At 34.1% G+C, this 15,009-nt stretch overlaps 1 protein-coding gene across 1 annotated transcript in view; it reads right to left on the bottom strand.

Annotated features, from left to right (window-relative positions):
* The window catches only part of ADAMTS19 (ADAM metallopeptidase with thrombospondin type 1 motif 19), a 279,661-nt gene that overhangs the window by 112,249 nt on the left and 152,403 nt on the right, over nt 1–15,009 (bottom strand). Inside the window, exon 11 of the mRNA XM_019924890.3 lies at nt 2,590–2,691. Within this exon, the coding sequence (XP_019780449.1) occupies nt 2,590–2,691 (102 nt within the window). The remainder of the gene's footprint in view (nt 1–2,589; nt 2,692–15,009) is intronic.

The following is a 15,009-nucleotide window of genomic DNA, read 5'->3' as shown; positions in this document are numbered from 1 at the left end:
ACGTGCCACAACTAGATAGAGAAAACCCGCACGCCACAACTAGACAGAAGCCCATGAGCCGCAGCGAAGAGCCCATGCGCCGCAACTAAAGACCCGACGCGGCCAAAAATAAATTAAATAAATAAATAAAATCTCTTAAAAAAATCATTTTGAGTCATAGAATTCTGGTCAGCACCTTCTCGGACTTAATTATATACTCTTAGATGAACTAGTTATACACCTAAATTAACATCACTAGAGTGTAACACATTACAAAATTCTCAGCTTTGTTTCTTGGTTTGCCATGTACTGAGCTAGCAGTGTTTAGCGCGAGGTTGCAAGCATCCAAATATTTTATCCCTACAGCCCTCAACTGCAGAGTGTTGGAAGCTATTGTCATGATGGCTCCTACAACAGCTGGAACAGATGGATAGTTGAAGAAGCCCATATGGCCTGAGGAACTGAGAAGTTCATTAGTTATTTCAATACACAAAGATTACAGAACCACTAAGAGAATATCATTAGCACAATTATAGGGAAATAAAACATTTACATTTAATTAAAATTTTGATTGCTGAAAAAATAAGTTTATTTTAGAGAACTAAAGAATGCAATTTATTCTCATAAATATCAGAAGAAAAAAATAGTAGAAAAATATTTAGGACACCAGATTATAAAAATGAACAGATTTTATATTGCTAATGAAGAACTAAGTAAGACAAATGGGTTGTGTGATGTGTGAAGACATGTGGCTGAATATTTGGTTATCTCTATTTATTACTGCTTTTGTGTTTCAGGGATGATGGAAATTATTGCTGGTGCAGAGTTTTATGACTCAAGCAATAAATTACTCAGCATAATACCATGAGGCTTGCCCAATATACATACATTATTGTACTTTTGTGTATAATTTAAAAATAATACAAATCCAAATTCTGACGCTCCATATAAGCTCACAGAACACACGTTTGGCAGTCTGTAAACAACTGACTGATATTCACAGAAGTTCTCTTTCAAGGAACCATTTTCTTACAGATTATATCTAGTGATAAAATATTTCTAGTCCTTTTTTATTATTTGGGACTTAATTTGTACATTTTTCTTTTTCTCATTAAAGAAATCACAAAAGTAATGTGACTACATGCTGTACATTTTTCTTTTTCTCATTAAAGAAATCACAGAAGTAATATGACTATATGCTTATGTCAAACAATCCAGAAATGTCAGGAGAAAAGTTATATTCACCCTCAGTTCCCATTGCTTTATTCCATCCATCAATTCCACATCCCTCCCAAGAATCAACTGCTAATTATAGTTTGGCGTTTATATTTTCAAACCATTTTCTATGAGTTTAAAAATATATACTCTGTGTGTATACTCACATCTGTATGCAAATTGTTTTTTTCCCTAACTCTCAAATGGTATCATATAAAGTATCAGTTTTTTCTGACATGTCTCTATACTAACTATCATGTCTTGTAGATGTTTTCAGTTTAATACATATATATTTACCTCATTCTGTTAACAGCTACACTGGAACCATTCCTCTCCTGATGAATATTTTTGTTGTACCTCATTTCTCACCACAGCAAGTTGCATCCTGACATAAGCATGTGTGTGCGTGTGTTTGTGTGTGTACATGCACACGTGCCTATCTTTTTGCACAGGTGTAAGTATTTACTTAGGACAAAATTCTAGAAGTGGAATTGCTAGATTTCCATTTCTGTCCATTTTTCAAATTGATGTGCTTTTAAACTAGCCCTCTACATAACTTAATTTTTTTCACTAAGTAATTCACCCCAGGTAATCTTTATGTTGTTGATTGTTTTCAAATGTAATAAAAATTCATGTTCTTCAGAGGCAAGTTTTCTGATCTTACATCTAATGAGTAAAGTAATAACTGTTCTACTTTCCCTTCATAGAATAAAAATTAGAAAATTATGTAAACTATTGAATGGTTATCTTTTGATTAAATTAACTGCAATTACAAGTTTATATGGGATCTAATGCCTTAATATTCTTCAAAAGAAAATTAATTTTCAACAGCAATTGAAATGATCTGGAAATATGTACTAATACATTTCCATAGCCTTATGAAACACATTAGATTAAACAACTTAGACAGCCAAATGTTTACTAATCCCCCAGAATATTTTGTTTATGATGCTTGAAATGACAAGGGAAAACTATACCTGGTGGCTCTCCTAAGACAATATTTTATACTTTAAAGGATTCATTAGCTGAGTTTTACTATTTATGATTTATTTGTGAATCTTTTACTTATGTGTAATTTAATAGTAAAATATTCCATTTTTGTTAAAGTAATACATACATCCAACTCTCCACATTGTCATAATCAACAATAAAAAATTACTGCATTGGTATTTTAAAAACCCATGGATTTGTAAAAATATAAGTGTTAAAATTGAAAATAGAGGAAATGCTGAAACTTTATATATACTGAAAGTATTACACTGGTGTTAAGATACATATGTAACTGGCAGAAGAAAATGTCTTACCAGTTACACTCATAACTAGTAAGGAGAAAATGCAAGTTTCTTAAGTTTCACTTAATATTCTTATTAATTTCAGGCAGCACCAATGACTTACCTTACCAGTGTCACAATCAGTTCCATCCATTGGTGGATCTAGTTTGGTTCTGCATTCTTTATCCCCTTCTACCTTGCACCACAACCCTGTGCAAATAACATGCTGAAAACAAGGGTATAATAACTAATAAGGGGAAGGCATCACATTTTTGAGGTTAAATCAATAAGGTTTGAGAGAGCTCTTTTAACAGAACATCAGAAATGATTTGAAGAAAAATATACTTCAGGTACTTTTAATATTAAACTTATAATTGAAATAGTGTATGGCTTATTTATAGTGATGAGAAGACTGATAAAAATAGAAAATCTGTTTCATAAATTTAACTATTTTAAAATTACTTTAAATAAAACACATGTGATTACACAAGATTAAGTAGCTACAGCAGAAAACTGTAAGCTAAAAATCATTATTTATACCATTATATGAACCAGGCTAGAAAAATTAAAGTAATGAGCTTATGGTATGAATTTAGTGCCTCCTATCTTAAAGCCTGTCCTCACTTATGCTTTGCTGTATGCCGACAAGCCATGTTAGTACTTCATTATTTCATCACATAGCCTTGGCCCCTGATGCAATACAGAGACTCTCAGTGGGCATATTTCCCTTGTTATCAGTCATTTTTACCTCAGTATGAATAAGTTCTAGGTATCCAGAATACATTTAACTTTTTCTAGGGAAAAGTTGAGGGAACAAACAAAAAATAGTGAGATAAAACAGCATAAACACAACACTGAAAGAAGAGAACTCTATACTTGTGGCCACCCAGAGACAGATAAAGAGGCAAAACTACCACATTCTTAAGGACTTTCTATTTCTATAGAATGGCTGAAGTTTTTAGATACAAGCATGTTATTAACAAATTACACAGAAATATCAAATCCATGCGGCATACTTAAAGCGACTGGAGTAATCTATCTTGAAGATGATAGTGTGACTACCTATCCAGATATTTGGAGTAAAGGCTGGAAGAAAGCAGGTTGATAAGGACAGAACAAGTAAGTGTTGATGTGAAAGACAGTCTTGAAAGGGTGAGAAGACCAGTCAGATGGGAGGAGGCATATAAGGGTAGGGAGTAGGGAACAAGATTTTAAAGACAGAAAAACCAGATCCTGAATGCCAGGACTCCATATTTGGAGGGAAAAAGATATCACTCAGCAGTTGACCAGTAGGTTGATAAGATAAAAAGGTTATTTTAGGGGGTTTACTCTGGCCTTGGTGTTCAAAACAAACTGAAAATCACTGTAAAGTTAAAATTAACTTATGACTCAAACCTACTAAATACTTTGGGAATCATAAATTTAAACTAAGATTTCAAGCAGGTCTATTACAACTCTCCGAATTTGTTACAACTCCCCAAATATTATTTTCCTATTCTTTCTTTATTTAAAAATTTAGATTTCTGAAATGTTTGTAAGTTCTTGAAAATTCAATAGTCTATGGCAGGAGTGTGATATATTCTATTTACACTATTTTATGTGCTGTGACAGATAGTTTTTCTGCTTCAAAATATTTCATACAAATATATCTTATTATATTTAGGATATGATTTAGCTTAATTTCTTTGCTTTCATTTCACATATCATTTATCAAAAATTCATCCAGGAACTAATTTTAAAGAATGCCTAAATGAAATAGCTTCTCTGCAATACTTTAGACTCTTGAAAATAAGCAGAGAGGTTAATTGTTTATTGTGTACTTTTGTGGACACATTTATATTTGAATTAATAGATATCTAACCTGAGAATTTTAGTTCCTAAAAGTTTTTATTTTTTTCTCCAAGACATTCTTGTTAATGATATTTTATAATTATGGGGTCAAATGCTGAATTTTCCACCAAAGAAGAATTTTGCTTTACTAATATTCAGTAAGGCTTAGTTGTGCTATAACATGAATTATTTTAGTCAAGTTCATTAGTTAACCAATGCATATCAAACTAAAAAGCAAATCTTGTCTATGTTGTAGTTTTAAAATCATACTTGCTTGTTGAACACTGTGGTGGTCTAAATTCTGACCTTCCACCATTATCCGCTATTCAAAACAGCAGGTACTCTAACTGATTCTCACTTGAGGCACTGAGAGCATAAAAGCAAACCTGGCAGCTTTTCAAGATAAGCACAGTCATACAGAATATATCTCTCATAGAGGAGATCTCTTTACCCTTTATGTTCTACAGTTCTGGGAGTCTTTTGGTAAGTAAATTAGAGCCTCATTCTGAAAGATAGCTCAGATTCAGGATTCAAACCAAACTGTAAAAAGTAAAGCAATAAAATAGTGAAGAAATGGAACGGACTGTTTTCTCCTTGAGAAGTGCAACATCTCAGATGCGTGATGTTAGAGCTATGTAATACCAAGCCCTTTCTTAAGAGGAGCAGGACTGGGTATTTTGTTAGAACCAAACACTCTGTATGTTACACAGGCCAGAGTCAAATCTTCTTTTCAACTTAATTACTGAAATCACTTACTATGTCAATTAAGAAAAAAACTTCAAAACTTAAAATGCTGTGTACAGGAATCCAGGACAGAAATGTACAACTCAGCATTCCTTGTAAACTAATAAAAATAATACAACATTCCTTTTTTATTCCTCTATAATAAGAAATGACCCTTAAAAGCATATATAAATTTGGATGTTTATCTCAAGAAGCCTTTTAAAAAGTTTATATGAAAAAAAATATTTTCAATGGAAAAATTTAAATGGACATGGATTAACTGTCCATGTATAGATATCATAAAATTTATCTTCAAAGACAACATGTGTCCATGTCTTTCTTTATAGCAAATAGTTCCATTAAGATGTTTTGAATTTTATGTTAAAATAAAAAAATCTTAAGTGCATATGCATGGAAGTAGCAATTAAATCTCAGACATGTAACTCCTTGTTCATCCATAAATTATCTTTCAAACTACAATCTCAGTAATGTAACATTTGATTGCAAGTGTAATTCAGTATGGAATAATATTTTCAAAAACAATCTTTTCTATCACAGAACAGCTTGGTATAATTAAGGATGGAAGAGGAAAAAAGTAAGGGAGAGAGAAAGAGAGGTATTAAAAAAATAGAATACGAAGACTCAAAAGAAATTTAAAAAACTGAAATCTAGTTTTTTATGAATACTAATAAAATTGAAAATCAAGAAAAAAAGAGAAGGCAAAAATAAACACTATTAGGAATAAAAAATGAAGGCATAACTACAGATGACATAAAGTTTAAACAGAAGTAGGAAGACATTATGAACAACTTTATGCCAAAAAACTTTAGAATGAATATGAAATGGAAAAATATTTTTTAAAAATTTACAAAAAACTTGCTAAGGGCTTCCCTGGTGGCGCAGTGGTTAAGAGTCTGCCTGCAGATGCAGGGGACACGGGTTCGTGCCCCGGTCCGGGAAGATCCCACATGCCACGGAGCGGCTAGGCCCGTGAGCCATGGCCGCTGAACCTGCACGTCCGGAGCCTCCGCAACGGGAGAGGCCACAACAGTGAGACGCACGCTTACCGCAAAAAAAAACAAACAAAAAAAACCCCAAAAAACTTGCTAAAATGGACCTAAAAAGAAATAGAAAAGCTGAAACTATTGCCTAACCATAGAATAATTAAAAGTGACTGTTAAAAATCTTCCCACAAAGAATACGTCTGATCCAAAAACTTAAACTGTCAATTTACATAAACTGTCTAGAGAACAGAAAAAGAAGCAATATTCCTAAACACACTTTATGATACCCAAACCAGACAGGAGTTTTAAAAGAAAATGAAAATAGTGATCAACCTCATTTACTAACTTAGCTTTAAATATTCTACACAATTTTTAACAGACGGAATCCAGCAATCCATGAAAAAAGGTAGTGTACCATCATGATCATGTTGAGTTTTTCTTGGAATGCAAGGCTACTATAATATTAGAGATTTGATTAACATAATCAAGCACATCAAAAACTTCAAACTCTATGATTTTTGTATCTCTAGATACAAAGCTTGTGACACAATTCAACATCCATTCATTTAAAAAAAAGTCAGCAGACGCAACAGGGAAGACATATGGGAACATATGTTTATGTATGACTGATTCACTTTGTTATAAAGCAGAAACTAACACACCATTGTAAAGCAATTATACCCCAATAAAGATGTTAAAAAAAAAAAAAAAGTCAGCAAACTAACCACTGAGAACACATCTTCAAAATTAATGGACCTCTGGACATCTATAAAAATCTACAGCAAACATCGTTAAAACGCCGTGAAATGCTGAAAGTTTCCTTTTAAGATTAGGAAAATAGCAAAGATGGCATCTTGGCACAAACATAAAAAATGTGAATACATGATGTATTCATAGTGGTAAGAGGAAAAAAATAACTGTCAATCTAGAGTCCTGAACTCAGCTAAAATTTTATTCAAGACTGAAGGTTAAATAAAGACTCTTTCAAGGAAACAAAAACTGAGTGTTTACCACCAACAGATCTTCCCAAAAGGAACTTCTAAATTGTGTATTTCAAGAAGAATATGACCTCATAGGAAAGGGCTGAAAAGCACTTGTGATCAAAGAACCTGACAAAAGTGAGGATAAATCTAAATAAACATTGATTACATAAAGCAATAATAATTGGACTTTAGCCATTATTATTAACCTTTTTAATGGGAAGAAATACTAAAAATCTAGCACATTTACATCTCAAAAACTTTATCCCTTAGCAGAAACGATTTGACCACTGACAGTTAAATATTTAAATTTGAGGTCTTCTCTTTTACCTCCTTCACTCCATATACTTTATGACTGCTAGAGGTAGGTGTTGAGTAACAGACATGGGAAGAAACATGTAGTCTATGCATAGCCAACAAATGAAGCAGCACGCTGCAAAGGATCCCTCAATAGAACACATCTTAGAGTGTTAAAGAAAATCAAGGAGTACGAAGAAATTTAGAGAAAGGAGAACTGTCAATACCTAGTTAATGAAGCCCCAAAGAAAAGAAAAAAAAGTGGGAAGGAACTATTTGAAATATTTGAAAGAAAAATGATCCAGAATTTCCTTGTGTGAAAGAGAAATATATTCCTCTTCTGGAATGGTGGAATAAGTTCCCAGAAGACCAACCCTCTGGCAGCTAACAACCATAAACTGTGGAACAAAGGCAAAAAACAACTTCCTGGTGGTTCTGGAACGTGAACAAAGGCAGGTAAATTGTTCAGGGGAGCTGACTGGCATAAGTTGAGTTCACCATCTTTGTGGCTTTGACCTGATAGTGGTTTGTGGTCATGGTATGACACAATGGCTAAAGCAACATATGCCATTTTTTAGACTCATGAAGACAGAAACTGATGTAGTCAAAGCTGCCAAAACCTGAAGGGACAATCCCAAAAGGAAGAGAGTCAGAGAAGTTTAGGTCTTTAGGTGGCACCTGTACCATACATGCAAGGGACACACCCCAAATAGCCCAGATAAGGAAAGAGTGAGCTGATCCAACATATGAGGTGCTATCCACAGTAGGCAAGATAGTTTCCAGTTTGAGTCTAACAAACTTAATTCCCTGTGAAAACAAAAACCAAAACACTATTTGGAGGAATATACCAGAATCCAGAGTATCTGCTGCAACAGGGGTCAGCTAACTCTTTCTGTAAAGTGCCAAATAGTATACAGTTTAGGCTTGTGGGCCACACGATCTCTGTTGCAACTATTCATCACTGTCATTGTAGTTTGAAGGCAGCCAAAGAGAACATGTGAACAAATGGGGATGACTGTGTGCTAGTAAAACTTTATTTACAAAAATAGGCAGCCAGTCCCTACTCCATTGTTTGCAAAAAATTAATGTATTAATATATAATATGTTAATGTATTAATACTGTAGAATAAAAACATATGTGTACACAAATAATCATTCACAAATCTTCTGAGTAGGCTTACTCATAATAGCTAACATCCCAGGTGTCTACTAAGAGGTGAATTGATAAACAAAACAGTATATACCAGTGGAATACTATGCATCAAGAAAAAAGAACTAATTACTCATACACATAAAAAGATACAAAGAATGTCTGACTTTTGAATGCAGAGGAAGATTTGGTTTCTCCAATGTAAAGTAGGAGAGGAGAACAAGAGTAAAAAGTAGAGCATAGGGCTTCCCTGGTGGCGCAGTGGTTGAGAGTCCGCCTGCTGATGAAGGGGACACGGGTTCATGCCCCAGTCCGGGAGGATCCCACATGCTGCGGAGTGGCTAGGCCCGTGAGCCATGGCTGCTGAGCCTGTGCATCCGGAGCCTGTGCTCCGCAATGGGAGGGGCCACAACAGTGAGAGGCCCACGTACCGCAAAAAAAAAAAAAATAAAGTAGAGCATAAATAAGAAACACAAACACAAAATAAGCTGACAATAAAAATCCTAAAAAACATTAATTTAAATCAATGTAAAAAATGTTAAACTAGCTGATGAAAATACCAAAAAATGGTTACATTGGTTTAAACAGAAAAATATAAAATCTAGCAATTGCTCTTCTCTAGTAAACATACCCATCTATCCCCCCCCCCATACCCATATTTGTATTTATGTTTTATTGGAAAGGTTGAAGATAAAGATGTGACAAATATTAGCCAGGATAATGGTTTTAATGCCAGAGAAAACAGATTTTAAGACACAAGTCATAAAAAATGCAAAAGAGAAAAACAGATCAACAGATGAAAAACCATAAATATGTATGCACCTATAATATAATTCAACATTATATAAGGTAATAGCTGACAGAAATACAGGGAAAAATAAATAAATCAGTAGTTTAAGTGGGATATTTTAACACGTCTGTCAGTTACTAATGGATCAATCGAACCAAATAAGCAAACAGATATTTTGAATAATAATATACTTCATCTATAGTGACAGATAATGAACTTCAAAAACCACACATTCTTCAGCTGAAGACCTAAATAGACATTTCTCCAAAGAAGATATACAGATGGCCAACAGGCACATGAAAAGATGCTTAATAGCTAATTAGTAGAGAAATGCAAATCAAAACTACAATGAGGTATCACCTCACACCGGTCAGAATGGCCACCATCAAAAAGTCTACAAATAATAAATGGTGGAGAGGGTGTGGAGAAAAAAGAACCCTCTCACACTGTTGGTGAGAATGTAACTTGGTGTAGCCACTATGGAAAACAGTATGGAGGTTCCTTAAAAAACTAAAAATAGAGTTACCATATGATCCAGAAATCCCATTCCTGGGCATATATCCGGAAAAAACTCTAATTTGAAAAGTTACATGCACCCCAATGTTCATAGCAGTACTATTTACAATAGCCAGGACATGGAAGCAACCTGAATATCAATTGACAGATGACTGGATGTAGAAGATGTGGTGTGTGTATGTGTGTGCGCGCGTTTGTGTATGTATACATATATAAATATAAATATATATACATATATATATATATATATGATGGAATATTATTCAGCCATAAAAAAGAATGAAATAATGTCATTTGTGGCAACATGGATGGACCTACAGACTATCATATTAAGTGAAGTAAGTCAGACAGAGAAAGATAAATATCATATGACATCACTCATATGTGGAATCTAAAAAAATGACACAAATGAACTTATTTACAAAACAGAAAGAAAACAAACTTATGTTTACCAAAGGGGAAAGAGGGGAAGGGATAAATCGGGAGTTTGGGTTTAGTGGATACACACTACTCCATATGAAATAGAGAAACAACAAGGACCTACTGTATAGCACAGGGAACTATATTCAATATCTTGTAATAACTATAATGGAAAGGAATCTGAAAAAGAATATATATATATATATATATACATACACACACAAAAAAAAAACAAAACAAAAACAGCACAACTTAATTGGAGAACTTGATGGATTCAACCACTTCAAAATTTTAAAATGACATTGTATAAAAAGTTAACACACAATGACATACTTTAAGGAAGTGTCACCTACAATACAGAATATAGAAAGAACTCCTGCAAATCAGCAAGAAAAACAGAAAGTTTAAAAAATGGGCAAAATGTAAATAGGCAATTTACAAAGATAGAGATAAAATAAATAAATAAAAGATAAAAAGATAAAAAAAATAAAAGCCCACGTCAATAAGAAGGCGTGAAAAAAAATTAGTCCTAAGGAAAAAAATTAAGGAGCTAGATTATCTAGACAAATAATGTGCCATCAAACTCATGTGCTCACATACCGTGTAGGACTAAAGCTCAAAGAATAGGATGAAGCTTTGATTAGATGGCAAAACAGGCAGGCTCAATTCCTGGTAGCTTTAATCCACCATAACTTTATTGATCTTATAGGAAGAAAGGACAATAAAAATCTTCAACTTCACCAATCTTAACAACATGATTTATCAATGATACTGTATTAGTTGCCCAAACAACTACTTTCCATCAAGGGATATTTCATGCTTTTTTAGTCCTAACTCCTATTGCCTCTGGAATTTCACAATGCCAAATCACAGAGACGCAATATTCTAGAATTCTTCATAAGGTACTCATTTCAATGCCAGCGTGTTCATTAGATCAAATGAGAGATTTTAGAAGTCCTACATACTCTGATATATTAAGTCGATATAAGAGAAATGTAAAACTGGAACTTTACGTGGTACTTTCACTTTAAGTCATCATATGATTCAATTACACTAGAAAGTTTTCGATACAATATATGTATGCAACTCACATTGTGCCTAGTCCAAAACCAAAGGCAGAACCTTAAGTTTCCTGGAGGTCTTCATTTTTTTTTTTTTTTTTTTTAAGCAAACTTCCTTCTCATTCAAATAATGTAACTCTCAAGCAGCCACTTCTTATTGGTCCTAAGGAAACATCCATACCTCTGTATTCTTAGCCAGGCTAAGTAATTTTAGGCAGCTATTAAGATAACTTGATGCAGTTGTAGCTGGCTCAGCCACAAGATGCCAGATGGCCTAGAGGCACCAAATGCTTAGGACTCAGGAATAAGGTCAGCCGAGAAGTTAGCATATTCATACAGAAGAGTGAGCAATTATTGCTGAGGGTCGAGATGTTTCACAAACATCTCTACAGCTATGCCTTTAAACATTTTGCAGATGTAAGCTGCTATCCTAAGGGTAAATTTATATCATTAATTAGATCAGCATGTACATAATGTTGGAGTCCCTAGTGCTTGTATATAACTATTTGTCAGTAAGAATGGAAGAGCAATATCTAATTCAAATACTATGGGCCAACTACCATAATCTCATATTGTACCAGAAACACACACGTTGAAAAGTTGCTGCAAATCCTTACTCCATGCAGCTCAACATTTATTTATAACTGAATGGAGATATAAGATGGACATACGGATGCTTGATTAACTCATGTGTAAGCTGTGAAACATAAGCTACATACCCTTATAGGTTGTTATTTATGGAGCCATTGAATTAATATTTTAGACGGTTATCTTCATATTTTCTGGACATATATCTAAGAATCAACTATTTCTATGAGGAAAATTTTAGAGTTATCATTCCATCATTCAGTTGATTCACTTATTAATTTAACAAATACTTATTGCACTCTTTTAGGTGCCAGAGGTACAGTGATAAAAAGGACTGACAACTCTTTTGATGTTATGGAGCTTGCCTTCTAGGAGGTTCGTTTTGTATAAAGTCTAGATGACAGACTGGTAGATATGGCGACTTCACGTGTATCCCCTTGAAAGTGTACGTGAGTGGCTTAACGCGCTGAACTATTCTATCTTCCACACTTATAACTACTTCCCCTTATATTTTTAATTTCTACTTCCTTACCCTCAGGTGTTCAGGGATGTCAAGAAAGTATCAAGTAATAGTGTCCCAAACCCAGCGGGGAAAACATAGCAATTGCATATTCTCAGACTTCATTTTACTCCCCTTGTCTTCAGCTTTTGGAATTTCTAATCATTTCCACTTTGAAAAATGTCTTCACTTAGCCTCCAAGATCTTACTTTCTCTTGGTTCGATTCCTACCAATAGACTTCTTCAGAGTTTTAATTGTTGCTTCCTCCTTATTTTCCTAACCTCTAAATATTGTAGTGATTAAGTTCCCACTCTTCGAATTTTTCCTCTTCTAACTCATTTCCTAGTGTCATCATTTAATATCATGTCTTCAGTATCTCCTACTTGTTGAGGACTTCCAGATAGATATCTATTCTGGACCTACAAACATCTCTAGTTGGATGTCCAACTGACGTCTTAAACTTAAAATATGAACCTAACTCCATGCCAGTGCATTTGCTTTCTGTTTCTTCTTGCTACATTTTTCCCAAGATAAATGCATGGCTGGCTACCGAACTTCCTTCAGATTTCTAAACAAATGTCACTTGCTTTAGGAAGCCTTCCCAGATCATCCTGTATAAAATAGCACCATTCCTACCCTCCCATCCCTGGTTGTATTCCCTGTCTTTGTTACCTGAACTTATACTTCTCCAAAACACTTATTACTAACTGACATATTATATATGTATGTACTTATTGTCTGTTTCCCCAGCTAAAATTAAGCTCCATGAAGCTGGGGGTTACTTCCTACTGTGTTATTAGTACACAGAACAGCACCTGGAAAGTAGCTGGAACTCAATAAATATTTATCAAATCAGTGACTGAATTTTTAAATAATCTCTTCTGTGGCTCTATCTACCTATTTACCTACCTACCTACCTACCTACCTAATTTCTATGCTTTGCATGCTGCACTGATTTGGGATGGAAATGATGATTTTTCAAGGTGGTATCAGAATGCTGTTTTGGATTTTAGAATGAAAGAAGTCCAGCCTCTGAGCCCTAAGAGACTTCGAAAGATAACATAGCTCCATTTCTTGTTCTATAGAGTGTGGCTTACAAAGAAAAAGAGTTTTGACTAAGGTTACACAACTAATGAGAGGCAGAACCACTGTTAGAGCCCAGGCTTCATGCCTTTCCAGCCAGTGCTCTCCAACCAAACCCCTATTAGGAGGCATTGCTTCTCCTTGGCTGCCCACAGCAGCCCAATCCTTTCTGGCAGTATTTTAAAATTGTCCTTAATGAAGATTACACACAGATAGAACTAGAGAAAAATCTGGTTTTATGAATAAAAATGTCACATATAGATAATTTCAGGGGAAAAAAGGAGAACATTTCTGGATACTTAAGACCTAAAACTTAATTCTGTTTGTGCAAAATGCCTAGTTTAAAACAAGGCAACAATCTAGGATATTAAGAAACGGATTTAATATCCCCTAACAAATAGTTATACTTTCAGAGGTGGAGAAAAAATCCATGCAGGTAGGTTAGTGAGAAACAACCATATAAATAGAGCAAATAGCCTAAAAAAGTTTTAAAAATCAATTAAAATATTTCTTGACCCTGATGGTGTAGGCGCTGTAAGGGATAAAGCAAATTCAGTCTAAACACAGGATCTGATCTAAGGTTTTTCCCACACAAAGACACAAAGTAAAGAAGTTTGGATTCCATAAGAAGCAGTAGAGCATAGTGGTTACATATACTCTACTCTTTGGATTTGCATCTAACACTCCCTCTGCATAGATATAACTTAATTGCGTTATTTAACTTCTACAGGCCTCAAACTGTTGATCTGTAAAACAGGACTAAATATCAACTATGGCATATAATTGTTATAAGAATCAAAATAGGTCATAAATCTAAATGATTTACACACTGTGGCATCCATTTTAGAGTTCAAAATATTGTGGAATGGTACTAGTAAAATTTAACTAACTGCAATATATAATTTAAAATAATTCCTAAAATTTAAAAAAATAGTATTTATGAAAAATGATCTAAAATTTACCAAAATCACTTTTGTAGTTGATCATTTGCTGAGTTTTTCTAACACTAGGGGTACTTCATAAAATATGAACAATTTTCATTGATCAAGTCTATCAATTTTCTGTACTACATGAACTGAAACCATCTCCTATGCAATAGTATGACAGTAATCATAGGGAGCCTACTCTGTTTTCCAAAACATGATAATTTCAGCATGTAGATGTGTTTACCTACAAAACCAAACTTGTGGACCTCAAAACATTCATCTTACCATGATGATTTACGAAAGATCGTGACCCAATTTTTGATTGTCTAAAGTCCTTGGAGATGAGAGTAGATTGAACAAGATTGGTAGATGAGATCAGAGAGGTATTAGGACAGATAATACAAAGTCAACCTGGCTACTGCTGTAATTATCACACTCAATGCTAAGCTCCAAGGATCCATTGGTCTGCCACATGTGAACCTGTGGGTGTCCAGTCACAATCACACACCTATATCAGTTCCTCTTGAGGTCTAATATTGCCAGATGAGTATTACAGTCTATACATTCTTTCACATGTCACATTTAATGGAGCTCCAACTTCTTCATACATTCACTTATTTTAATCTTAAGTCAAATATTCACTGAGTGCCTACCATGTGCTAGCCATTGGCCTAGG

This window comes from Tursiops truncatus, chromosome 3 (assembly GCF_011762595.2).
Source record: "Tursiops truncatus isolate mTurTru1 chromosome 3, mTurTru1.mat.Y, whole genome shotgun sequence".
In the NCBI taxonomy this organism is placed as follows: Eukaryota; Metazoa; Chordata; class Mammalia; order Artiodactyla; family Delphinidae; genus Tursiops; species Tursiops truncatus.
The sequence above is the reverse complement of the archived record's forward strand: the minus strand, read 5'-3'. Positions and strand labels throughout refer to the sequence as shown.